Source organism: Oncorhynchus nerka, linkage group LG2 (assembly GCF_034236695.1).
Source record: "Oncorhynchus nerka isolate Pitt River linkage group LG2, Oner_Uvic_2.0, whole genome shotgun sequence".
In the NCBI taxonomy this organism is placed as follows: Eukaryota; Metazoa; Chordata; class Actinopteri; order Salmoniformes; family Salmonidae; genus Oncorhynchus; species Oncorhynchus nerka.
This window is the reverse complement of record NC_088397.1, coordinates 10,380,117-10,407,186: the sequence shown is the minus strand read 5'-3', so window position 1 is coordinate 10,407,186 and position 27,070 is coordinate 10,380,117. Positions and strand designations below refer to the sequence as shown.

The 27,070-nt window shown below is 46.8% G+C and overlaps 1 protein-coding gene across 3 annotated transcripts in view; it reads left to right on the top strand.

The window, feature by feature from the left end:
- The window catches only part of nbeal1 (neurobeachin-like 1), a 79,399-nt gene that overhangs the window by 24,806 nt on the left and 27,523 nt on the right, over positions 1-27,070 (top strand). For 2 of the 3 annotated variants that reach the window (XM_065023095.1, XM_065023090.1), the window contains exons 6-27: positions 794-921; positions 2,933-3,015; positions 5,048-5,133; positions 9,555-9,746; positions 10,378-10,525; positions 10,884-10,990; positions 11,341-11,430; positions 15,969-16,052; positions 16,147-16,245; positions 16,600-17,174; positions 17,427-17,559; positions 17,709-17,828; positions 17,932-18,238; positions 18,802-18,887; positions 19,025-19,114; positions 19,578-19,764; positions 19,845-19,978; positions 23,615-23,774; positions 24,256-24,358; positions 24,558-24,717; positions 25,792-25,950; positions 26,222-26,381. In XM_065023095.1, coding sequence (XP_064879167.1) covers positions 794-921; positions 2,933-3,015; positions 5,048-5,133; positions 9,555-9,746; positions 10,378-10,525; positions 10,884-10,990; positions 11,341-11,430; positions 15,969-16,052; positions 16,147-16,245; positions 16,600-17,174; positions 17,427-17,559; positions 17,709-17,828; positions 17,932-18,238; positions 18,802-18,887; positions 19,025-19,114; positions 19,578-19,764; positions 19,845-19,978; positions 23,615-23,774; positions 24,256-24,358; positions 24,558-24,717; positions 25,792-25,950; positions 26,222-26,381 — 3,391 coding nt within the window. The remainder of the gene's footprint in view (positions 1-793; positions 922-2,932; positions 3,016-5,047; positions 5,134-9,554; positions 9,747-10,377; positions 10,526-10,883; positions 10,991-11,340; positions 11,431-15,968; positions 16,053-16,146; positions 16,246-16,599; positions 17,175-17,426; positions 17,560-17,708; positions 17,829-17,931; positions 18,239-18,801; positions 18,888-19,024; positions 19,115-19,577; positions 19,765-19,844; positions 19,979-23,614; positions 23,775-24,255; positions 24,359-24,557; positions 24,718-25,791; positions 25,951-26,221; positions 26,382-27,070) is intronic. The other variant, XM_065023096.1, reaches the window with a different exon arrangement.

The window sequence follows — 27,070 nt, the reverse complement described above, 5'->3', positions numbered from 1 at the left end:
ATCCACCCTCTTCTCCACCCTCTTCTCCCCCTTTATCCACCCTCTTCTCCCCCTTTATCCACCCTCTTCTCCCCTTATCCACCCTCTTCTCTCCTTTATCCACCCTCTTCTCTCCCTTATCCACACTCTTCTCTCCCTTATCCACCCTCTTCTCCCCCTTATCCACCCTCCTCTCCCCCTTATCCACCCTCTTCTCTCACTTTATCCACCCTCCTCTCCCCCTATCATCGCCTAAAACAAGTTTAAAAACCGACCTGCACAAAATGAAGTATTTTTACCCAGTCACAATGATTAGTTATAGGGATGTGTGTGTGTGTGTGCGCACATTTGTGCTCTTCTGTTTCAAAACAGATTTGAACAAAAACTTTTTTTAGCATGTCACAATGAATACGTTTATTTTATAGCATGTCACAATGATTACGTTTATTTTATAGCATGTCACAATGATTACGTTTATTTTATAGCATGTCACAATGATTACGTTTATTTTATAGCATGTCACAATGAATACGTTTATTTTATAGCATGTCACAATGAATACGTTTATTTTTTAGCATGTCACAATGAATACGTTTATTTTATAGCATGTCACAATGAATACGTTTATTTTATAGCATGTCACAATGAATACGTTTATTTTATAGCATGTCACAATGAATACGTTTATTTTATAGCATGTCACAATGAATACGTTTATTTTTTAGCATGTCACAATGATTAAGTAGGTACATTCCCGTGAGATTACACATTCCTGTGTGTGTGTCTTCTAGCCTCACCATGCTCTCTCCTACAGCTGAAGAGTAAGACCAAGGAGAAGGAGATGGTGGACCAGACTCAGGCCGAGGAGTTTGTCCGCCACTCTCTGGCCTTCTGCGAGAGCCTGTACGACCCCTACCGGAACTGGAGACATCGCACCTGCGGGTACACTAAGTCGCTAACTCTAGCAGAGTTTGTTTATTTGATTTATTATTCTTTATTTAACCAGGGAAGTCACAATGAGGTTGACATTTATTTGTCAAGAAAGCCCTGGAGCAGATAGTGAACAATGTTCCCCAAACATCTCCTGATGTGACCCCAGCCATTCCACTTAGTCCATCTATTTGATATTTTCCAGTACCTGATTGACCTTGACTTTTCATGGATTGTGTGACCTTCTTAACGTATCATAGATCGTGTGACCTTCTTAACTTATCATAGATCGTGTGACCTTCTTAACTTATCATGGATCGTGTGACCTTCTTAACTTGTCATGGATCGTGTGACTTTCTTAACTTGTCATGGATCGTGTGACCTTCTTAACTTGTCATGGATCGTGTGACTTTCTTAACTTGTCATGGATCGTGTGACCTTCTTAACTTGTCATGGATCGTGTGACCTTCTTAACTTGTCATGGATCGTGTGACCTTCTTAACTTATCATGGCTCGTGTGACCTTAACTTATCATGGATCGTGTGACCTTCTTAACTTATCATAGATTGTGTGACCTTAACTTATCATAGACCGTGTGACCTTCTTAGCTTATCATAGATCACGTGACCTTCTTAATTTATCATAGATCATGTGACCTGAACTTATCATGGATTGTGTGGTTGACCTTCTTAACTTATCATAAATCGTGAGCTTGATCTTATCATAGATAAATAGATTGACCTCAACTTATGGTGAGATGGACCTTGTTAACTGTTGATAGATCATGTGATTGGTTGAGCCAGGTCTGTTAGTACAGGACTAGACCTAAAAATAGATGGAACTGTAGTAGATCCACAGTAAGGGGAGGACGGCCCATAATAATAGATGGAACTGTAGTAGATCCACAGTAAGTGGAGGACGACTCATAATAATAGATGGAACTGTAGTAGATCCACAGTAAGTGGAGGACGACTCATAATAATAGATGGAACTGTAGTAGATCCACAGTAAGTGGAGGACGACTCATAATAATAGATGGTACTGTAGTAGATCCACAGTAAGTGGAGGACGACTCATAATAATAGATGGAACTGTAGTAGATCCACAGTAAGTGGAGGACGACTCATAATAATAGATGGTACTGTAGTAGATCCACAGTAAGTGGAGGACGACTCATAATAATAGATGGAACTGTAGTAGATCCACAGTAAGTGGAGGACGACTCATAATAATAGATGGAACTGTAGTAGATCCACAGTAAGTGGAGGACGGCTCATAATAATGTCTGGAATGGAGTGAATGGAACACGTGTTTGATACCATTCCATTAACTCCATTCCAGCCATTATTATGAGCCATTCTCCCATCAGCGGCCTCCACTGTTACACAATAAGAGGAAGGGCTCTGGGTACTGGAGGAGCAGGGTCAGGCATGCATTAACCACCGGGGCTCTGGGTACTGGAGGAGCAGGGTCAGGCATGCATTAACCACCGGGGCTCTGGGTACTGGACGAGCAGGGTCAGGCATGCATTAACCACCGGGGCTCTGGGTACTGGACGAGCAGGGTCAGGCATGCATTAACCACCGGGGCTCTGTCAGCACCGGCGCTCTGGGTACTGGAGGAGCAGGGTCAAGCACGCATTAACCACCGGGGCTCTGTCAGCACCAGGGCTCTCGTGGGTACTGAAGCACTAGATACAACGCTCTTAGGATCTATCATCATTATGTACTTATTCCACCATGGTCAATTCTACTGTTACACTTCTGAAAACACTACAATCATAATGTGCTGGCTTGGATGTTGTTGTTTCTTCACAGTAGAGCTCGGCTTGGTTTACCTAATTAGTATAAAAGTATTTTTTTCTTCCCAAAGTGCCAAAACATTTCCCAAATCAATCCAAGTAGTGTTGGTTCTAATCCTGTGCTAAACCCTCCCAGCAGTGTTCCTGCTCACAGACACACAGACACAGAGTTTGGACAGGGGGTCTTTTTCTGACACCGTGTGTTGTGCATGTCGTCTCCAGGGACCAGCGGAGTACAGTGGAGAAGAGCAGACAGAAACACAAAGCAGCTCCTCTCACCGTGGAGTTTGTCCCCTTCTTCTACCGTGAGTTTGATTTCTTTTTCAAAACGTTTTCTCCTTAATGAACACAACCCAGTTATCCTCTCTAGCGGGGTCATTCAGTGGGGGGAAACTCAGTGTGGTCATTAACAGTAGAGAATGAGGAAGCCATGTTCTACTCAATGAAAAGGTCTCCAGAGAAAACAGATCACACCTCCCTGCTTTCCTCTCCCAGCTTAGGAACAGCCTCCCCTCAGAGCTCCACTCTCTTTCCTCTCCCAGCTTAGGAACCGCCTCCCCTCAGAGCTCCACTCTCTTTCCTCTCCCAGCTTAGGAACCGCCTCCCCTCAGAGCTCCACTCTCTTTCCTCTCCCAGCTTAGGAACCGCCTCCCCTCAGAGCTCCACTCTCTTTCCTCTCCCAGTTTAGGAACAGCCTCCCCTCAGAGCTCCACTCTCTTTCCTCTCCCAGCTTAGGAACAGCCACCCCTCAGAGCTCCACTCTCTTTCCTCTCCCAGTTTAGGAACAGCCTCCCCTCAGAGCTCCACTCTCTTTCCTCTCCCAGCTTAGGAACAGCCTCCCCTCAGAGCTCCACTCTCTTTCCTCTCCCAGCTTAGGGACAGCCTCCCCTCAGAGCTCCACTCTTTCCTCTCCCAGCTTAGGGACAGCCTCTCCTCAGAGCTCCACTCTGTCTTTCCTTCCTCACTCTATTCTTCCTCATACCTCTGACTCTTTCAGTCCTCTCACTCTATCCCAGATGAATCCAGTCTTTGTGTCCTCTCCTTAGTCTATTTGCCAGGCTGTCCAGATCAGCCTGATAGTGAACGGTGGCTGTCTGGGCCTCTGGCGACAGAGGCCATCTTGGAACAAACAGCCTCTCTTTGTGTCTGTGGTTTCTGTCAACACCACAGAGAGAACTCTTCAGCTCCAGCCAGTCGCCTCAAGGCCACTCCAGCAACCTGCCACAGTGTGCGCGCACGCGTGTGTGTTAGCGCATGCCCGTGTGTGTGTAAAGTGTGAGAGGCTCCGAGAGGATATGACTGGTACAGTAGAGGGAGTGAGGAATAGTGTGTGGAAGAAATGGGGAGGGTGACGAAGTGTGTGTGGGGGACGAGGCGTGTGTGTGTGGGGGGGAGGCGTGTGTGTGTGGGGGACGAGGCGTGTGTGTGGGGGGACGAGGCGTGTGTGTGTGGGGGACGAGGCGTGTGTGTGTGTGGGGACGAGGCGTGTGTGTGTGTGGGGGACGAGGCGTGTGTGTGTGTGTGTGTGGGGGACGAGGCGTGTGTGTGTGGGGGGACGAGGCGTGTGTGTGGGGACGAGGCGTGTGTGTGTGGGGGACGAGGCGTGTGTGTGTGGGGGGACGAGGCGTGTGCGTGTGGATGAGGCGTGTGGGGGGACGAGGCGTGTGCGTGGGGGACGACGAGGCGTGTGGGGACGACGAGGCGGGTGCGTGTGGGGACGACGAGGCGGGTGCGTGTGGGGACGACGAGGCGGGTGCGTGTGGGAGGACGAGGTGTGTGTGGGAGGACGAGGTGTGTGTGTGTGGGAGGACGAGGTGTGTGTGTGGGGGGGACGAGGTGTGTGTGTGTGGGGGACGAGGTGTGTGTGTGTGTGGGGGACGAGGTGTGTGTGTGTGTGGGGGACCATCTGTCTTGTCTGGGATCATTGGTTCTGACCTAGCTTTATCCCTCTGGGATTGGTTTGCTTCTGTCTGGGGTTGGCCTGTAGAGGGAACGGTGCTGACCTGGGAGGCCATGCTGCTGCTGCTGCTCACTGGGATGTGTTGACAGATGAGTTAATGTATGACTGAAAAGACTGGCCCCAAGGGAACATGATAGAGACTGTGTGTCTGTGGGCATGTGTGTGTGCATGCATGTCACGGTGTGTGTGAGGCGTGTGCGACTGTGTGCATGTGAGTGAATGAATGTACTGTTTGTATGAGCGAGACAGGCAGCCGTTCAAGAGGCCATTCTCTCAACACCAGACCAGACTGGCCTCATGTTGTGGGTGTTATATTTGCATAGTTAACAAAACACCCACAGTGTTCCATATCCACTGACTGTGTGTGTGTGTTTCAGAGTGCTTCCAGGAGAGTGAACACCTTAAGGACAGTCTGAAATGCTGTCTGTTACACCTGTTTGGAGCCATCGTGGCAGGGGGACAGGTGAGAATCAAGATGCACTCTTTTCACCCTACACTATCCCCTACACCCTACACTACACCCTACACTACACCCTACACTACACCCTAAACTACACTATCCCAGTATATAAAGTCATGTGACCCTACACCATCACAGCATATAAAGTCATGTGACACTACACCATCACAGCATATAAAGTCATGTGACACTACACCATCACAGTATATAAAGTCATGTGACACTACACCATCACAGCATATAAAGTCATGTGACCCTACACCATCACAGCATATAAAGTCATGTGACCCTACACCATCACAGTATATAAAGTCATGTGACACTACACCATCACAGCATATAAAGTCATGTGACACTACACCATCACAGCATATAAAGTCATGTGACACTACACCATCACAGCATATAAAGTCATGTGACCCTACACCATCACAGCATATAAAGTCATGTGACCCTACACCATCACAGCATATAAAGTCATGTGACCCTACACCATCACAGCATATAAAGTCATGTGACCCTACACCATCACAGCATATAAAGTCATGTGACCCTACACCATCACAGCATATAAAGTCATGTGACCCTACACCATCACAGCATATAAAGGCATGTGACACTACACCATCACAGCATATAAAGTCATGTGACACTACACCATCACAGTATATAAAGTCATGTGACACTACACCATCACAGCATATAAAGTCATGTGACCCTACACCATCACAGCATATAAAGTCATGTGACCCTACACCATCACAGTATATAAAGTCATGTGACACTACACCATCACAGCATATAAAGTCATGTGACACTACACCATCACAGCATATAAAGTCATGTGACACTACACCATCACAGCATATAAAGTCATGTGACCCTACACCATCACAGCATATAAAGTCATGTGACCCTACACCATCACAGCATATAAAGTCATGTGACCCTACACCATCACAGTATATAAAGTCATGTGACCCTACACCATCACAGCATATAAAGTCATGTGACCCTACACCATCACAGCATATAAAGTCATGTGACCCTACACCATCACAGCATATAAAGGCATGTTTGCCACATGAGAACAATTGAAGGCTTTATTTTTTTATTTAACCAGTTAACCATTTCCAACTGCTACCTGGCCAAGATAAAACAAAGCAGTGCGACAAAAACAACAACACAGAGTTACACATAAACAAACGTACAGTCGACAACACAATGGAAAAATCTATGTACAGTGTGTGCAAATGTAGGGAGGTTAAATAATAGGCACTAGAGGCTAAATAATTACAATTTAGCATTAACACTGGAGTGATCGTTGTGCAGATGATGATGTGCAAGTAGAAATACTGGGGTGCAAAAGAGCAAGATGGTAAGTAATAATATGGGGATGAGGTAGTTGGGTGTGCTATTTACAGATCGGGCTTTACCTAGCAGAGGCTTATAGATGACCTTGAGCAGGTGGGTTCGGGAACGAATATGTAGTGAAGGCCAGCCAACGAGCGCATTCAGGTCGCAGTGGTGGGTGTATATGGGGCTTTGGTGACACAACGGATGGCACTGTGATAGACTACATCCAGTTTGCTGAGTAGAGTGTTGGAGGCATTTACATTTTGTAAATGTCATCACCGAAGTCAAGGATTGGTAGGATAGTCAGTTTTATGAGGGTATGTTTGGCAGCATGAGTGAAGGAGCCTGTGTTGTGAAATAGGAAGCCGATTCTAAATGTAATTTTGGATTGGAGATGCTTGATGTGAGTCTGGAAGGAGAGTTTGCAGTCTAACCAGACACCTAGGTATTTATACAGGGCTTTCGGAAAGTATTCAGACCCCAAGACTTTTTCCACATTTTGTTACATTACAGCCTTATTCTAAAGTGGATTAAATACAACCATTTCCTCATCAATCTATACAATTCCCCACAATGACAGTGAAAACGTTTTTTAAAAGAAATGTATAAAAATAAAAACAAAAACGTTATTTACATAACTATTCAGAACCTTTGCAATGAGATTGAGCTCAGGTGCGTCCTGTTTCCATTGATCATCCTTGAGATGTTTCTACAACTTGATTGGAGTCCACCTGTGATAAATTCAATTGATTGGACATGATTCGAAAAGGCACACACCTGTCTATATAAGGTCCCACAGTTGACAGTGCAGAGTGCAGTGTCATAGCAAAAACCAAGCCATGAGGTTGAAGCAATTGTCCGTAGAGTTCCGAGACAGGATTGTGTCGAGGCACATATGTGGGGAAGGGTACCAACACATTTCTGCAGCATTGAAGGTCACAAAACACACAGTGGCCTCCATCATTCTTAAATGGAAGAAGTTTGGAGCCACCAGCATCCCAGAGTCGACTCTTCACTGTTGATGTTGAGACTGGTGTTTTGCGGGTACTATTTAATGAAGCTGCCAGTTGAGGACTTATGAGGTGTCTGTTTCTCAAACTAGACACTAATGTACTTGTCCTCTTGCTCAGTTGTGCACCGGGGCTTCCCACTCTTTCTATTCTGGTTAGAGCCAGTTTGTGCTGTTCTGTGAAGGGAGTAGTACACAGCATTGTACGAGATCTTCAGTTTCTTGACAATTTCTTGCATGGAATAGACTTCATTTCTCAGAACAAGAATAGACTGACGAGTTTCAGAAGAAAGGTCTTTGTTTCAAACCCACAAATGCTGATGCTCCAGATACTAAACTAGTTTAAATAAGGCCAGTTTTTATTGCTTCTTTAATCAGGACAACAGTTTTCAGCTTTGCTAACATAATTACAAAAGGTTTTCTAATGATCAAATAGTCTTTTAAAATGATAAACTTGGATTAGCTAACACAACGTGCCTTTGGAACACAGGAGTGATGGTTGCTGATAATGGGCCTCTGTACGCCTATGTAGATATTCCATTAAAAATCATCTGTTTCCAGCTACAATACTCATTTACAACATTAACATTGTCTACACTGTATTTCTGATCAATATGATGTTATTTTAATGTTCAAAAAATGTACTTTTAAAAACGAGGACATTTTTAAGTGACCCCAAACTTTTGAATGGTAGTGTATGTGAGAGTGGATTGTCAGACCTCACTAGCATGAAACTAAATACAGGCACCGACTGTGTGTGGAAAATTATTTATGACTGAGACTCTCTCCAATACAACATTGCAGAGTTATGTGCATCCTTTCAAGCACACCCTTCTCATTAACCTGTGGTGAGTTATTCACCATTTTTTATGAACAAATAAGGTTTTATATGTAAGATGGCTAAATAAAGAGCTAAATTATTGATGATTATTATTATTTGTGCCCTGGTCCTATAAGAGCTCTTTGTCACTTCCCACGAGCCGGGTTGTGACACAAACTCGCACTCATTCTTATGTTTAATAAATGTATAGTGTGTGTGTGTGGCAGGCTTACAATGATGGCAAAAAACTATATTTGAGAGTGCGCTGACCCTGGTGCTAGAGGGGGTACGCAGCTGGAGGTTGAATGTTTGAAGGGGTACGAGACTATTCAAAGTGTAGGAGACCACTGCCCCAGAAAATTTGAGTCTGTAATCGCTGCCTACTGTGCTTCAACAAAGTACTGAGTAAAGGGTCTGAATACTTACATAAATGTGATAAATCTGTTTTTTTATTTGTAGTAAATTTGCAAACATTTCTAAACCTGTTTTTACTTTGTCAATATGTGGTTTTGTGTGTAGATTGATGAGGGGGTAAAAAACTATTTGAATCAATTTTAGAATTAGGCTGTAACGTAACAATGTGGACAATTCAAAGGTTCTGAATACTTTCCGAATGCACTGTAGAGCACCCAATGGTCCTCATTTACATGTAGTGGTATATAACCATCCTTTAAACTGTAGCAGGACATTTAGTGGTATATAACCACCCTTTAAACTGTAGCAGGACATTTAGTGGTATCCAACCATCCTTTAAACTGTAGCAGGACATTTAGTGGTATATAACCACCCTTTAAACTGTAGCAGGACAGTTAGTGGTATATAACCACCCTTTAAACTGTAGCAGGACATTTAGTGGTATATAACCACCCTTTAAACTGTAGCAGGACATTTAGTGGTATATAACCACCCTTTAAACTGTAGCAGGACATGTAGTGGTATATAACCACCCTTTAAACTGTAGCAGGACATTTAGTGGTATATAACCACCCTTTAAACTGTAGCAGGACAGTTAGTGGTATATAACCACCCTTTAAACTGTAGCAGGACATTTAGTGGTATATAACCACCCTTTAAACTGTGGCAGGACATGTAGTGGTATATACCACCCTTTAAACTGTAGCAGGACATTTGGTGGTATATAACCACCCTTTAAACTGTAGCAGGACATCTGCTTGTGAATGCTTTCTGAAGCATGTAGAGGCTGTAGAAAGCGTTTATGAAGGCTCCCTCCCTCCACAGCGTAATGCTCTACTAGCCATCTCCCCAGCCACCATGGAGGTTCTGCTGCGTGTGCTGGGGGACTATGAGGGGGGAGACATGGACGGGGAGGACTGGAACAGTGAGGCTCCAGACCGGAAGTCCCTGCTCACCCTGGGCTGTCTGAGGGAGGTGGTCCACTCCCTCCTGGCCAGCAGCTCAGATCAACGCCAGGTCACGAGAATTATATATATATTTTTTAACATAGATTGTTTTTTCTTTTCGCAGCTCAATAAATTGCAGTTAACAATAGTTTAGGAACTTTCACAAATCATAGTTTAAAAAATCTAATCATTCATGATAGTAGAATACAATTTCATATTAATGTAAACAGGTCAGTGCTTTTAGAGTGACCAGGTGTGTGTGTGTGTGTGTGTGTGTGTGTATACTGCTATACAAACAAGTCATAAAGCATGATTTACATTATTCATTATTAACGTTGGTTTCTGCATGTGACTGACGAGGCTTCTTCTTTACAAACTGAGACCTTGAAACTGGGATACTCTTTTTGCTTCCCAGAACAATGTTCTGGGAGTACTGCCAATTGGTCTGAGGAGGTCAAAGTCACAAGCACAAACCAAGATAAAGTTAGAGTTGATGCCATCTCTTCAGACAACGTCATTTATACTCACACTATTTAGGGAAGAAGGTGTTGTTCTGACAAGAGCCAGATGGTTGACTTTATAATGTTTTTATCCTCAGATTTTTTAAATAACGTGTATATTGTTGATTTCAATTGGCTGAATCGATTTGCTAATGTAGCTTATTTGAAATGTAATAAAATAACATTCCTTCATTCATACAGGTGGAGATCGGCTCGGTGCTGGAGAACTACTTCAAACTGCTCAACTCTGATCCGGCAGCAGCGGCCGTGCAGCAAGGGGTCAAAGGTCATAAGGTGCTGGGCCGCCACTGGGAGAGCCGCTTCGTAGCGCTGCAGGTGCACATGCTAGGTGAGTGACCGAACCCGGATTGTCATGTACGCCACAAAGCTGCAATAGCCCACTGAGCTAAAGCCTAGGCATTAGCTCAGGAAGCTGACGCAAGTCTTTAAGTCTCAGACAAGGTTACTCTTTATACCAGTGTGGTTTACTGAACTACTTACATTACCACTAGCACCTAGTATAGGTTGAGTGTTGACCACTGTCACCTGACTTCTGATTTCCATGATTTATGAAGCACTTAGAGAGAGGCCTTTATAAATAGTTTATGAAGGCTCTCGCGCTCTCTCTCTCTCTTCCTCTCTTTCCCCTTATCGCTCTCTCATATCCCATTCCCCTTTTCTTCTTCTCCTGTGTCTGTGACCTCCAGACACTATCAGGGATATGTTCCTGTGTTCGGACCGTCCCGTCCTGCAGGCCATCTTCCTCAACAGCAACTGCTTCGAGCACCTGACACGCCTCCTACAGAACAGCAAGGTATGGTCTCGCTCAGCCCTGGCTCAAAGGACGTTGAACATGAGGATTGGGGGGGGGGCGTGTCATAGCCTACTGTTTACTGTGTGTGTTTTTCCTCAGCGTCTCAAGGTAACTCTGTCTAGGAAGCATAGTGTTACCTTACACTGTGCGTGAGCCTTTCAACACAGGCTCACTGTGCATGTTATGACTTTACCTCCCCACTTAGTGCTGGAGCACTTAGGTACCACTAACACCCCCCACCCAGCCCCTCTGAGTCACAACCTTTACCTTCTGACCCCCATCCACCACTCTTTTCTCTCTCCCTCACCCTGCCCCCCTCACCACGTCCTGTTGTTGGTTCAACTCTACAGCTGGTTAATGCTAGGTGCACGACAGCAGAGAAGGACCAGAAAGATTTCACCAACAGGTTACTGACAGTGACAGGAGAGAGTGACACCCAGGTATACTGCCACCCTGTCACCACCGTCACTCACGCCACCACCGTCACTCATGCTATCGTCACCGCCATCCCCGTCAAGATGGCCACTCCATGACAAGATGTACATCGGTGCTGCCCTGTAGTCAGAAACAATCAATCAATCAAGCAGTCACTCAATCAAGCAGTCACTCAATACATTAAGCTGTCTCTCAAGCTGTCATTCAATAAATTAAGCAGTTACTAAATTAAGCAGTTACTCAATCAAGCAATCAATCAATTAAGCTGTCTATCAAACTGCCAATAAATTAAGCTGTCAATCTGTCATTCAATCAATCAAGCAGTCTATCAAGCTGTAATTCAATCAATTAAGCAGTCTTTACAGTAACATTTGTCTGAAATGACTTCAAAGTAACTTTTACAGAATGTAGCCCGATCTCCAAAAGGCAACATCACCTGCAGTGTGTGGTCAAACCGTCCCCCCTGTTCAGTGTTATTCACCTGGCCTCCCCTACACTCACAAACACTCACTGGTACCCTTTAATGTAGTTTTGCAGTGTTCTCTTGACATACAGTGGTCTGTAGTGTGTCTCTTGGTCTGTAGTGTGCTTTAGTCACAAAGACACACCTGTAGTGAATCATCTGTAGGCAGACACTCACCTGTTGGTCTGGTTATCATGCGGCCAGGTGATTTCACACACTCTACAAAGTATTCCTTTGTGGTCAGGCAGAGTTTGAGCACCTGTAATCCGATACTCCGACTCTGTGTAATGGCCACCCATGGTTACCTGGTTACCTAGCAACCTGACCACAGTCAGACCTATGCTGTCTCCTCTCCTATAGGTCAGCTGTGGAATGAATGAATGAAGAGGAAATACTTTATTCATCCATTTTCCTTACAGTCCACAGACATGTCTTGTTTTATTACCCAACCTGAGAGACACACACACACACACACACAATGAAAGGGAGTTGGGCCAGTAACCGAAAGGTTGGTGGTTCGAATACTCGACCCGTGAAGGTGAAAAATCTGTCTGTCTCCTTGAGGAACGTACTTAACCCTAGTTTGCTCCAGGGGTGCCTTACTACTATGGCTGACCCTGTATTGCTCCAGGGGTGCCTTACTACTATGGCTGACCCTGCATTGCTTCAGGGGTGCCTTACTACTATGGCTGACCCTGTATTGCTCCAGGGATGCCTTACTACTATGGCTGACCCTGTATTGCTCCAGGGGTGCCTTACTACTATGGCTGACCCTGTATTGCTCCAGGGGTGCCTTACTACTATGGCTGACCCTGTATTGCTCCAGGGGTGCCTTACTACTATGGCTGACCCTGTATTGCTCCAGGGGTGCCTTACTACTATGGCTGACCCTGTATTGCTCCAGGGATGCCTTACTACTATGGCTGACCCTGTATTGCTCCAGGGATGCCTTACTACTATGGCTGACCCTGTATTGCTCCAGGGGTGCCTTACTACTATGGCTGACCCTGTATTGCTCCAGGGGTGCCTTACTACTATGGCTGACCCTGTATTGCTCCAGGGGTGCCTTACTGCTATGGCTGACCCTGTATTGCTCCAGGGGTGCCTTACTACTATGGCTGACCCTGTATTGCTCCAGGGGTGCCTTACTACTATGGCTGACCCTGTATTGCTCCAGGGGTGCCTTACTGCTATGGCTGACCCTGTATTGCTCCAGGGGTGCCTTACTACTATGGCTGACCCTGTATTGCTCCAGGGGTGCCTTACTACTATGGCTGACCCTGTATTGCTCCAGGGGTGCCTTACTGCTATGGCTGACCCTGTATTGCTCCAGGGGTGCCTTACTACTATGGCTGACCCTGTATTGCTCCAGGGGTGCCTTACTACTATGGCTGACCCTGTAAAACAACACATTTCACTGCACCTTTTTGTTGTTGTTAACTCAACAAAAAAATAAACGTCCTCTCACTGTCAACTGCGTTTATTTTCAGCAAACTTAACATGTGTAAATATTTGTATGAACATAACAAGATTCAACAACTGAGACATAAACTGAACAAGTTCCACAGACATGTGACTAACAGAAATGGAATAATGTGTCCCTGAACAAAGGCGGGGGGTCAAAATTAAAAGTAACAGTCAGTAACTACATTGTATCTCCTCGTGGACTGCACTGGATTTGCCAGTTCTTTCTGTGAGATGTTACCCCACACTTCCACCAAGGCACCTGCAAGTTCCTGGGCATTTCTGGAGGGAATGGCCCTAGCCCTCACCCTCCGATCCAACAGGTCCCAGACGTGCTCAATGGGATTGAGATCGGCACTCTTCGCTGGCCTTGTCTTGCAGGAAATCACGCACAGAATGAGCAGTATGGCTGGTGGCATTGTCATGCTGCAGGGTCATGTCAGGATGAGCCTGCAGGAAGGGTACCACATGAGGGAGGAGGATGTCTTCCCATCCCTGGACCCTCCACCTCCAAATGGATCCTGCTCCAGAGTACAAGCCTCTGTAACACTCATTCCTTCAACGATAAATGCAAATCCGACCAACCACCCCTGGTGAGACAAAACCGTGACTCGTCAGTGAAGAGCACTTTTTGCCAGTCCGTCGGGTCCAGCGACGATGGGTTTGTGCCCATAGGCGATGTTGTTGCCAGTGATGTCTGGTGAGAACCTGCCTTACAACAGGCCTACAAGCCCTCAGTCCAGCCTCTCTCAGCCTATTGCGGATAGTCTGAGCACTGATGGAGGGATTGTGCGTTCCTGGTGTAACTCGGGCAGTTGCTGTTGTTGCCGCCATCCTGTACCTGTCCCGCAGGTGTGATGTTTGGATGTACCAATCCTGTGCAGGTGTTATACGTGGTCTGCCACTGCGAGGACGATCAGCTGTCCGTCCTGTCTCCTTGTAGAGCTGTCTTAGGTGTCTCATAGTACGGACATTGCAATTTATTGCCCTGCCACATCTGCAGTCCTCATGCCTCCTTGCAGCAGGCCTAAAACATGTTCATGCAGATGAGCAGGGACCCAGATGAGCAGGGACCCAGATGAGCAGGGACCCAGATGAGCAGGGACCCTGGGCATCTTTCTTTTGGTGTTTTTCAGAGTCAGTAGAAAGGCCTCTTTAGTGTCCTAAGTTTTCTTAACTGTTACCTTAATTGCCTACCGTCTGTAAGCTGTTAGTGTCTTAACGACCGTACCACAGGTGCATGTTCATTAATTGTTTATGGTTCATTTAACAAACATGGGAAACAATGTTTAAACCCTTTACAATGAAGATCTGTGAAGTTATTTGGATTTTTACGAATTATCTTCGAAAGACAGGGTCCTGAAAACGGGACGTTTCTTTTTTTTTTTTTTGCTGAGTTTATGTGAAACATCAAATAACTTTCAGTGCACGCATTAAAACCACCATGACGCGTTAAAACCACCTTGACGCATTAAATCCACCATGACCCATTAAAACCCCCATGACGCAGTAAAGACTTAGAGTAGACTGTTGGTTTACAGAGCAAAGCTACAGTACAATGAGAAGAACTAATCAGCTAGTTGTCCTGTCGTGGAGTGGTCTCTTGTTCTCTCTTGTTGCTACCCATCATTCATTCATTTTCCTTTTCCTCGTGTCATTCTTCTACCCTCTTCTGTTTCCTCCCTTATGACATCTTCCCCTCCCTCCCTCCCTGTTGGTTTTCTCTGCTGGCGTCATGTGGGTTTCCAAATGGAATGCTGTCACCTCATCTGTCTTGTGTTAACATGGAGACCGTGGCTAGTGTCTTGATGGACGTCCATGGCCGAGGTGGTCTGAACATCTGTCTGAGATATATATTTCTGTGGGTTTTATTTTCTGTTTATTTTCCTTCACCACGGACAGACCCTCTCCAGCCGGTCCGAGACACACTGAATGTTGTACACTCCGTTAAAGGGAGAGAAGAGAATGATTTGGAGAAGGGCAGAGCTGGACAGAGGATGTGTGTGGGTGTGTGTGAGGCTACTTTGAGCCAGTGTGTTTGTCGACAGGAGGAAGCGTTGCTCCTCCGTGTGTGTTGGTGTTCCTCTGTGTGAAGGAGAGAGGAATATATATTCTTCAAATGTTGTGTTTTGGTGAGCCCTCAGAGCTTCCTGCTCCAGAGAGTACTATGATATTAGTGAGACAATGACTCTACGGGAAATTGCCATTTTTCCTGGTGTTGTCTGGAGCAGAAAGGCCTGACGTGTCTGTTTCCTCTTTATATCAAGGGCAATACGAGCAATGAGCACTTACACTGCAGCTTCTGTCCACGAACAATCAGACACTAAACCTCTGCAGTGATTACACACACACACACACACCAACAGCCTCCTTTTATTCCTGCGAGTGGAGTGAGGTATCATTAAGCATGATGTCAATGTTATAATCGGAGAATGATGATCATTAAATTATGATTTGATAAGTCATAAAAACCTTAATCATTCATTTTGTTTGCATGAAGGCAGGGATATAAAGGGGCTAGTTTCACTCACATACAATACTGCACACCCCCCCTGAGAGGTTAAGGAAATGGGGATTGGCTCAGGAGAAAGATTGACAGGTCTGATATCGTCTCAGGTGTTTCAAGGGCGACTGGACTCTCTCGCCGTGGCAACCATCAAAGCCCTGACGACGGTGATGCACAAGTCACCTGCTGCAAAGGTGAACCACACACACAAAACCCTTCCAACATATCCATATATATAGACTGATCCACACAAACGGTATTGCTAACAGTTTAGTCCCGCCCCTACAGGAGGTGTTCAAGGAGCGGATTGGCTACACTCACCTGTTTGAGGTTCTGGTCTCCCTGGGCCAGCCCTCCAGACACCTGCTGAAGGAACTGATGAATATGGTGAGAGATTCCCTCTGTCACTGGAGTTCTTCTCATATTAAAGTACAACCTGTTTCCCATAGTAGACTACTTTTGACTGGATTTTACACTAACGTTTAATGCCACTGTAACACAAGGCATATTGCTTTTTTAATTTAAGGCCTGAAACCAAAATGCAATAACAAGCCTTCTACTATCTATACACGGATTATGGGAATATTGTCTTGTGGCTCATAGTCATAGGAGCATCACTCTACATGGAGAATAGGGTTGCATTTGGGACATTAAACCCCCTGTATATCTGTGCACTTACCCACTATGTGTCATGTCTGCCCACTCTCCCTCTCTCCTTCCCCGCCCTCCCCTCCCTCTCAGGCTGTGGAGGGTGAACACAGCTCGGTGGGTATCCTGGGCATCAGTAACGTGGAGCCCCTGCTCCTCCTCATCCAGTGGCTCCCAGAGATGGACTCTGCTGAGCTGCAGGTGTTCACTGCCGACTGGCTCCGCCGCCTCTGCTGCATCAACCGACAGACGCGCGCCACCTGCGTCAATGCCGCCATGGCCGTGCGGCTCCTCGCCACCCTTGGGCACCACGCTCGCCTGCACCGGGCGTGCGCTGAAAGCCTTGTCAGTTTGCTAGGGTCGCTGGGGAGCCAGTCGCTGAGCGGCGGTGAGCTCCTCCAGTTACTCAGGCTTCTGAGGCCGCTGGAGCCCGGGCAGGCTCACCCGTACGTGGGCCCGGTGTTGAGGGCGGTCCTGGGCATGGTGCGGAAGCAGGGTCTGGAGAGCGCCATGCAGTATTTTGATCTGTCGCCCAGCATGGCTGGCATCGCCGTGCCAATGGTGATGCGCTGGCCGGGCCCCGCCTTCAGCTTCCTGGCCTGGCTCTCATTGGACCAGGACCAGCAGGGACTGCCCGGCAAGGGGGACAAGAGGAAGCAGCTGTACAGGTGAGAGACGGAGGGAGGAGGGTGAGCGAGACGGAGGGTGAGCGAGACGGAGGGTTGCGTGATCTAGGGAGAGGGATGGATGGAGGGAGGGAGGTAGATGAGGTAGAGATGGTGGTCGAGGGAGGAATGGTAGAGGGATGGATGGATGGAGGTGGATGAGGTAGAGATGGTGGTCGAGGGATGCAGAGACAGGAGGATGGGGAGAGACCGGTTAAGAGTGTGTAACGTGCTCTGTTGTCTGTTCCTCTGTAGTTTCTTCACCCCGGGAGGAACGGGCTTGGAGGCCTTCATCAGTTCAGCAGGGGTACTGGTGGTTGCCGTGTGCACCAAGAAGGAGTACATGACAGTGATGCTACCAGACTACTCTTTCTGTGACTCACTCTGGGTAAGTGACATCACTTTTCTGTAAGGGCTTGTCTGTGTCATATAATTAAACATAGACCCCTAGAATGGATATATCTCCATGGTCTGTATGGCTGGCTGCCGACAGGGTGAATTGTGGGAGATTGAGTCCTGTGTGTGTTCTGCCCACAGCACAGTATAGGTGTAGTCCATGTACCGGGGAAGAGGCCATTTGGACAGAGTCTAGTTTACATCTATGTAGATGGACAGCAGAAGCTGTCAGCACCACTCAAGTACCCAACCATGACGGAGGTGAGAGTTACCTTGTGCGCGCGTGTTGTTTATATACAGTTGTGTGTACGTTTTTACCCGTGAGCTCATATTCAGTTCCCTGACTGTGTTTTTGCCCCCTCAGCCTTTCACCTCCTGCTGCATCGGCTCAGCGGGCCATCGGACCACCACGCCACCCCCCTCCCAAATCCCAGACCCCCCCTTCTCCGGGGCGCCCCCTTCCGCCCGCTCCTCCCTGGGGGGCATCCTATCGACCCAGGGCTGGGGGAGCCTCCTGGGGGGCAAGCCTGAGTCGGTCACCAAGTTGATCTCTGCGGGGACACAGGACAGCGAGTGGGGCAGCCCCACCTCCCTGCAGGGCCAACTGGGTAACGTCATGGTGTTCCACGAAGCACTGCAGCCCAACCACGTCAAGGCCCTCTGCAGCCTCGGTGAGAGAGATGGGGAGAATCTAAATAGCATTTCCTTGATTCCTCGCATCCTCTCTTCTCGCCTCTGTTTCAACCTACTGGATGAAAAGGTCAGAAGGGAAGGGACCTCTGATGTTCTCATCCAATGGGTTTTGAGGGGGAGGCGACGAGAGAGGACGCAAGGAATCAGGGAAATGCAGTTTGGTTTCTCCCATAGAACTATTTTAAAATGCATCCCTGAACGTTCCTTCCTCTCTTCCTTGAGATAATAATTGATAATCTGATCGGAATTGGATTATTGAAGCCAATGGACTCTCTCCATTGATTCTCTGCCTGAAGTGTGCACCCGTTGACTCCTCTTCATGCTTTTACAGGCATTAGATTGATGTGAGCATTGGCTGAGAAAGTTTCCACCATATTTTTCACACCTCTTCATTTCTGTTGGAGTCTCGTCAATCAGATGTTGTCAGAACAGCGATGTCTTCAAAGGAAGGAAGGATGCGTTTCATGAGCATTGGAACACGGCCAGGGACAGGGTTATAGTCATGTTATCTTATCTTTGGTTGGTTTCCTTCTCTTCTCAGGGCCAAACTGCATTTCTCCTTTCAAGACCCAGGAGGCGGAGCTCGGTGACCTCACAACTAAACTTCTGCTGCACTACTCCCCCAAGGTGATTGGACTAGGCTACTGTCAATCATTTACCTCATTACTCCACGCCCATGCTTTATTATTACAGTCATGGATGTTAATGACTTGTCAGTTGTGACAGGCGGTGTAACAAGGAAATATGTCTACTGGTTCCTACAGGCTTGTCGGAACCCCATCTGTTTGGACCTGTCCCCCAACCTCCTCCATGGGCGTCTGACTGGGAACAAGGTTGTCAACTGGGACATCAAGGTACGATTTAGCAACGACAACATATTCTCCTAAGTTTATTGTTGAATATTTGATTGGATGGTTGATGGGTGGTATAGTGTAGAGGTTACATAAGTCAATCAGTAGCTGCAAGATTGCTGGTTCCAATCCCGGCCAGGCAATAGGGTGTTGTCTTGGGGGATGGTTACAGGGCAAAATTATATTTAATGCCCTCTCTGATTATTTCTGGTTAATGTTCCCCTTTCTGATTCAGCCTCTGGTTAATTTTCCCCTTTCTGATTCAGCCTCTGGTTAATTTTCCCCTTTCTGATTCAGCCTCTGGTTAATTTTCCCCTTTCTGATTCAGCCACTGGTTAATTTTCCCCTTTCTGATTCAGCCTCTGGTTAATTTTCCCCTTTCTGATTCAGCCTCTGGTTAATGTTCCCCTTTCTGATTCAGCCTCTGGTTAATGTTCCCCTTTCTTATTCACACTCCTGTGTTCAGGATATGATCAACTGCGTGGGAGGTCTACCTGTTCTCTTCCCCATCCTGGAACAACTCACCCTGCTGACCCCTGAGAACCACACCGCTGCCGACCCTACGGGGTCAGAGTTCATCAGCCCCACCCCTGACGCGGCCACCTCCCCCGGGGACGGGGACTGGGTCATCCTGCCCTCCAACAGGTCCTCGGGTGAGTCCCCAACACAAAACATGTTTAGCTTTAGGTGATAATACAAGCATTACAGTTATAGAACTGACTGTGTGTTTCAGAGGCGCGTCTGGAGAAGAACCTGGTTGCCACGTTCCTGCTGGTGCTGAAGCACTTCCTGCAGCGTCACCCCATCAACCAGGAGAGCCTGCTGCACTCCCATGGAGTAGCCACCCTGGGGGGACTGATGCAGAAGGTTTAGACACTCCGTTAACGCTTTCTTTGTCTGCCTGTCTCTCTCTCCCTCTGACTCTTTCGTTCTCTTTGTTCATGTAGATGGTAGTAAAGTGACTATGCATAGATAATAAACAGTGAGTAGCAGCAGTGTAAAAAAAGGGGGGGTTGTCAATGTAAATGGTCCAGGTTGCCATTTGCTTAATTGTTGCAGAGGGAGGTGTTCAGTCCCGGGGACCTTAGCTTAGTGATGATGAGCTTTGTGGGCACTATGGTGTTGAACGCTGAGCTGTAGTCAATGAATAGCATTCTCACAAGTGTTCATTTTGTCCAGGTGGGAAAGGCCAGTGTTGGAGTGCGATTGCATCATCTGTGGATCTGTTGGGGCGGTATGCAAATTGGAGTGGGTCTATGGTTTCTGGGATAATGGTGTTTATGTGAGCCATGACCAGCCTTTCAAAGCACTTCATGGCCACCGAAGTGAGTGCCACAGGCGGTAATCATTTAGGCAGTTTACCTTGCTTCCTTGGGCACAGGGACTATAGTGGTCTGCTTGAAACAGGTATTACAGATTCGGTCAGGGAGAGGTTGAAAATGTCAGTGGAGACACTTGCCAGTTGGTCTGCGCATGCTTTGAGTACACGTCCTGGTAATCTGTCTGGGCCTGCGGCCTTGTGAATGTTGAACTGTTTAAAGGTCTTGCTCACATTGGCTGCAGAGAGCGTGATCCCACAGTCGTCCGGAACAGCTGGTGCTCTCATGCATGCTTCAGTGTTGCTTGCCTCAAAGCGAGCATAAAAGGCATTGTCTGGTAGACTCGAGTCACTGGGCAGCTCGCGGCTGTGTTTCCCTTTGTAGTCCGTAAAGGTTTGCAAGCCCTGCCACATCCGACAAGCGTCAGAGCCAGAGAGAGAGAGAGAGTAGATGACGATGAGAGAGTAGATGACGATGAGAGAGTAGATGACGATGAGAGAGTAGATGACGATGAGAGAGTAGATGACGATGAGAGGGTAGATGCCGATGAGAGGGTAGATGCCGATGAGAGGGTAGATGCCGATGAGAGGGTAGATGCCGATGAGAGGGTAGATGCCGATGAGAGGGTAGATGCCGAGAGAGAGTAGATGCCGATGAGAGAGTAGATGCCGAGAGGGAGAGCGAGTAGATGACTAACTAGAGGCAGAGCGAGTAGATGACTAACTAGAGGCAGAGCGAGTAGATGACTAACTAGAGGCAGAGCGAGTAGATGACTAACTAGAGGGAGAGCGAGTAGATGACTAACTAGAGGCAGAGCGAGTAGATGACTAACTAGAGGGAGAGCGAGTAGATGACTAACTAGAGGGAGAGCGAGTAGATGACTAACTAGAGGCAGAGCGAGTAGATGACTAACTAGAGGCAGAGCGAGTAGATGACTAACTAGAGAGAGAGCGAGTAGATGACTAACTAGAGGCAGAGCGAGTAGATGACTAACTAGAGGGAGAGCGAGTAGATGACTAACTAGAGGCAGAGCGAGTAGATGACTAACTAGAGAGAGCGAGTAGATGAGCGAGTAGATGACTAACTAGAGGCAGAGCGAGTAGATGACTAACTAGAGAGAGAGCGAGTAGATGACTAACTAGAGGCAGAGCGAGTAGATGACTAACTAGAGGAGAGCGAGTAGATGACTAACTAGAGGCAGAGCGAGTAGATGACTAACTAGAGGGAGAGCGAGTAGATGACTAACTAGAGGGAGAGCGAGTAGATGACTAACTAGAGGGAGAGCGAGTAGATGACTAACTAGAGGGAGAGCGAGTAGATGACTAACTAGAGGGAGAGCGAGTAGATGACTAACTAGAGGCAGAGCGAGTAGATGACTAACTAGAGGGAGAGCGAGTAGATGACTAACTAGAGAGAGAGCGAGTAGATGACTAACTAGAGGCAGAGCGAGTAGATGACTAACTAGAGGGAGAGCGAGTAGATGACTAACTAGAGGCAGAGCGAGTAGATGACTAACTAGAGGCAGAGCGAGTAGATGACTAACTAGAGGGAGAGAGAGTAGATGACTAACTAGAGGCAGAGGGAGTAGATGACTAACTAGAGGCAGAGCGAGTAGATGACTAACTAGAGGCAGAGCGAGTAGATGACTAACTAGAGGCAGAGCGAGTAGATGACTAACTAGAGGGAGAGCGAGTAGATGACTAACTAGAGGCAGAGGGAGAGAGAGAGAGACTAGATGCAAATCAATTTATAACACTTTTGACATAAACCTACCATTATAGACTGATAATTTCTTTGTCAGTGTGCAAACGTACAAAATCAGCAGGGGATCAAATACTTTGTTCGCTCACTGTACGTATGGTCACTTTGGGGGGAGGGGCGTCGTCGATGCACTTATTGATGAAGCTGGTGACAGGTGGTATACTCTCAATGCCATTGGATGAATCCTGAAACATATTCCAGTCTGAGCTGCAAAACAGTCCTGTAGCGTAGCAACCGCGTCATCTGGCCACTTCCGTATTCAGCAAGTCACTGGTACTTCCTTCTTTAGTTTTTGCTTGTAAGAATTATGATCAGATGTGCCAAATAGATGGTGAGGGGGAGCTTTGTATGCGTCTTGGTGTGTGCAGTAAAGGTGGTCTATAGTGTTTTTTGACATGCTGGTAGAAATGAGGTAACATGGATTTAAGTTTGCCTGCGTTAAAGTCCCGCCCACTAGGATGAGTATTTTCTTGTTTGCTTAAGGCCTTATACAGCTCTGTGAGTGTGGTCTTTGTGCCAGCATCAGTTTGTGGTGGTAAATGGACTGCTACTAAAAATATAGATAAACTCTCTTGGTAGATGGTGTGGTCTACAGTTTATCATTAAGTATTCTACCTCAGGCGAGCAATGCCTCAAGACCTCCTTAATATTAGACATTGCGCACCAGCTGTTATTGACAAATAGACACACCCCCACCCCTCATCTTACCAGACGTAGCTGTTCTGTCCTGGCGATGCAAGGAAAACCCAGCCAACTGAATATTATCCGTGTTGTCGTTTAGCCACGACTCGGTGAAACATAAGATAACACAGTATTTAATGTCCCGTTGGTAGGATAGTCTCGTGCGGAGGTCATCCGGTTTATTGTCCAGTGATTGCACGTTGTCCAATAGAACGGATGTTTGAGGCGGGTTACCCACTCGCCAACGACTCTCACAAGGCACTCAGATCTCCGTCCCCTGTATTTCCGTATTATTTTCACGCGAATGACATGGATTTGGGCCTGGTCTCGGAGAAGCTGTATGTCCTTCACGTCAGACTCATTTAAATAAATAATCTCCGTCCAGTTCGTGTTCAGTAATTACTGTTCTGATATCCAGAAGCTATTTTTGGTCATAAGAGACGGAACCAGCAACATTTGTACAAAATAAGTTGCGACCAATGATAAAAATAACACAAAATATCACAGTTGGTTAGGAGCCCGTAAAACGGCGGCCTTCCCCTCCGGCGCCGTTATCAACTCTCTCTGGCTCTTTCATTCTCTCGGTCTCCTCTTTCTCTCTCTCGCCTGTGCTCTCTCAATCTCTTTCCACTCTCTCTTTCTGTCATTCTCTCTCGCTCTCTTTGTCTCTGTCATTCTCTCTCTACTCTCTCCTCTCTTATTAATTCTCTCTCTTGGCGTGTGTGTATTTCTCTCTGTGTAGCTGCCTGCCAGTCTGGTGGATGTGAGTGTCTTGGTGTCTGCTCAGCTCCTGGTGGAGCAGGTTACCTATGAAAAGAACCAGCAGCTGCTGCAGCAGCTCCACACACACCTTCTGTTCAACTTCAGCATCTGGAACCTGGGAGACTTCCCCCTGCGCATCGGTGAGCACCTGGGACCATGGGTCTGTGTGGGGGGGGTTCACGTGTTAGTCGATATCAGAGTGTGATTGGTTACAAATCCAGGAACAAGTTGAAGTTTGTTCCACCTGAGCAAGTCAGAGACTACTATAATGACACACCACATGCGTTTGATGGACCCTTTTTGTCTACTTCTAATGCCACCTTCACATGCTCGTCGGAACTCTGAATTCCAATTTCCTAACTGGTATAACTACAACCAGTTAGCAAGCCGGCAAATTTCAGAGTTTCCTAGTTCCGACTGGAACATGAATGCTGCATAATGCCTCTTGGGGGAGAGTAATCCAAAAGTAACTGACAGTAAATAAATTAAGTTAGTTTGGGTAATCCAAAAGTTCTGTTACTGATTCCATTTTTGGGCAGGTAACAAATTGATTACATTTAGAATGTAACTTATCCATCCCTGTGTGTGTGACTCTTGTCAATCTTTCTCGTGGTGATGAAGGTCACATCCAGTACATGTCCACCGTCATCAAAGAAAACAGGAAGCAGTTCCGGAAGAAATACGGAGTTCAATTTCTACTGGACACCATTCGCCTTTACTACGGGTGGGACGCCATCTCCCAGAATGCTCAGCTTCTGGTTTTTACTCATGATTCATAATTGTCCTACTCTAGCTCCATCTGTTACATGAGATGTATGTATTGTAATAACTGTACAAGTTCTACAGTCAACTTGATTTCTCATAAAATAATATTTATGTTAAACATATATATTTTTTTAAATAAATGATTCTAAATCTGTCAGTAAGAGTGTCAGCAGGGAGGGAGATATTAGTGAAGACGACAATCAGACCATCCGATCGTCCCTCTGCGGCCTCCTGAAGTATTACATCAGCAAGGGTATGACCCAGGAGGAGATGCACAGCATTCTGGGATACATCGCCGCCATCGGAGACGAGGAACAGGTGAGGGATGGATGGAAGGGAGGAACGGACAGATGACGGGTCCAGGACTTGTCAGAATCTTTGTCTCTGTTGCACTATTAACACTAATGAAGCCATGCATCGTATCATGGATTAACATGGATAAAGCAGATGTCCTGTAGTGAGAGGACTCCACTCCATATGAGTAACATTGAAGATGAGATGGTTAATAGACTGGCTATTACCCGATGTGGAAGACCGAGTGCAATTCAACCTCTCTCACTTATTGACCCTCTGAATAAGCCCAAATTGTCTTCAATATCTATGTACTGGAATATCACTTAGAAATCCTATGAGGACCATTGCTGTGGTGCCTATGAGTGAACAGCTGCCTGCTCTGTGCCTGGCACAGTGGTAAGGCTGTGTGTTTCCAGCCTGTGGCTACACTAAGGACAGCCCTGGTCTCTGGCCTGCTGGTTACCTAGGCCTCTGGAAGAAAGCTGCTCTGTGCCTGGCACAGTGGTGAGGCTGTGTGTTTCCAGCCTGCGGCTACACTAAGGACAGCCCTGGTCTCTGGCCTGCTGGTTACCTAGGCCTCTGGAAGAAAGCTTCCCCCCCTAATAGCCTTCAGCTGCCTGCTCTGTTTAACTGACTGCGGCAGGCCTCTGTCTCTAAAGGCCAAGCTTCCCATCCACTCACTTCACACAGGATTTATACGCCTGGCATTCAATGAGGATCTGTTTCCTGTGTGTCCGTGTCCTTCCTCTCTCCCTCCTTTTCTCCAGCTCTTTTTCCTGTTTGTCTTACACAGGTTTCTATACACGGCCTGTGACATCATGGCATGTGACATATGCTCACTGCATTGTCAAGTGTTCATCCTCCACAGTTTGTCTTCTCTCCATCCGACCCATTATTAGGCTGTTCAGTCCCTGAAACCACACTCGTCATTTACTTGCTCTCCTCCACTTAATTCAATCCGTGTGTGTGCGTCTTGGTGGAGTTGCTGTGTGTGTGTGTGGTGTGCGTGCGTGCGTCTTGGAGTTGCTAACGTTGTGTTGTTGTGTTGTGTGTGTGCTTGCCTTGGTGGAGTTGCTAACCGTGTGTGTGTCCCTCTAGCTGTGTGGAGTGATAGAGTTGCTGCTCAGTCTGCTCCAGACCAGTGCTGCCAGGGACCAGCTTTTCCTGCTTCTGTTTGAGCCGGGGGCGGCGGACTCCTGCTACGCCCTGCTGCTCAACACCAAACACTCAGACCGCCTCCGAGAGCTCGTCTTCAAGGTGAGGGACCTCCTCACACGTACCAACACACACACACACACGGGAATGTTTAAGTGTGTTGTGGTTTTGACGACTTCCGAATTTGTGTTGGACATGGAGAACTTACTGGCCTAGAAATAATAATAATTTTACTTTGAAAATGTGGAGTAGGTTATGTTGTGCAGATGATTCAGTACTTTCACTAGGTAGTATACAAGACCCTTCTCTTTCAGACATTGAATGCTGCTAATGTAACATAATTGAATGGTCTTTGCCGTGTGTGAGAGTCCAGATGTTTGACCGCATGCTGCGCTGCGACCGTGTCTATGAGAAGAACAAGCAGAGGCTGAAGCTGAGGGAGGTGGGATACTCTGGTCTCTCCCTGCTCTTCTCTGACCTCCACGTCACCCCCTCCCTCGTCAAGAGCCTGCTCAACCAGGTGCTCCACACAGGTGGGTGACGGTGTCCCTCCCACCCCTTCTCTCACCCTGTCAGTGTCCACCATACCATTATTCAAATATGTTTCTGGGGACTAGATCACTATGGTTGGAGACGGCTCCTTCAACAGCCAATCATCAACATTGTTTTTCAATTCAATAAAACATTATTATTATTTGTTTTACCTTTATTTAACTAGGCAAGTCGGTTAAGAACAAATTCTTATTTTCAATGACTGCCTAGGAACAGTGGGTGAACTGCCTGTTCAGGGGCAGAACGACAGGTTTGTTACTAGTCCAACGCTCTAACCACTAGGATACCCTCCCACCCCAAATAGTTATTGTGCCTGAAGGGTAATTCATTGGCAACTTAACAAATACATACAAAACAGCAAACAAATTCAATAAGTGAAAGGCAATACAAATGTGTTTGGTGATTTAAAAAAATATATATATATATTTTTACCCAAGCAATATCTACAGTAACGCAGGTGAAGTGGTTTCATTTCATTGGCCAATAAAAAAGAATGTGAACTGACTCCGCTTCACCCAGCTGTCCCTATAGACCTTTGTAGATGTGGTGTTCAGCCCTTGCATAGTTTTGATTGGCTGGCTCTACTCCCATGTCTCCATTGGAGTTTGATTTAGTGGCCAATCAATGAAGCGTTGAGGGCTAATTGATTGGCTGGGTTGAGGCTGAAGTT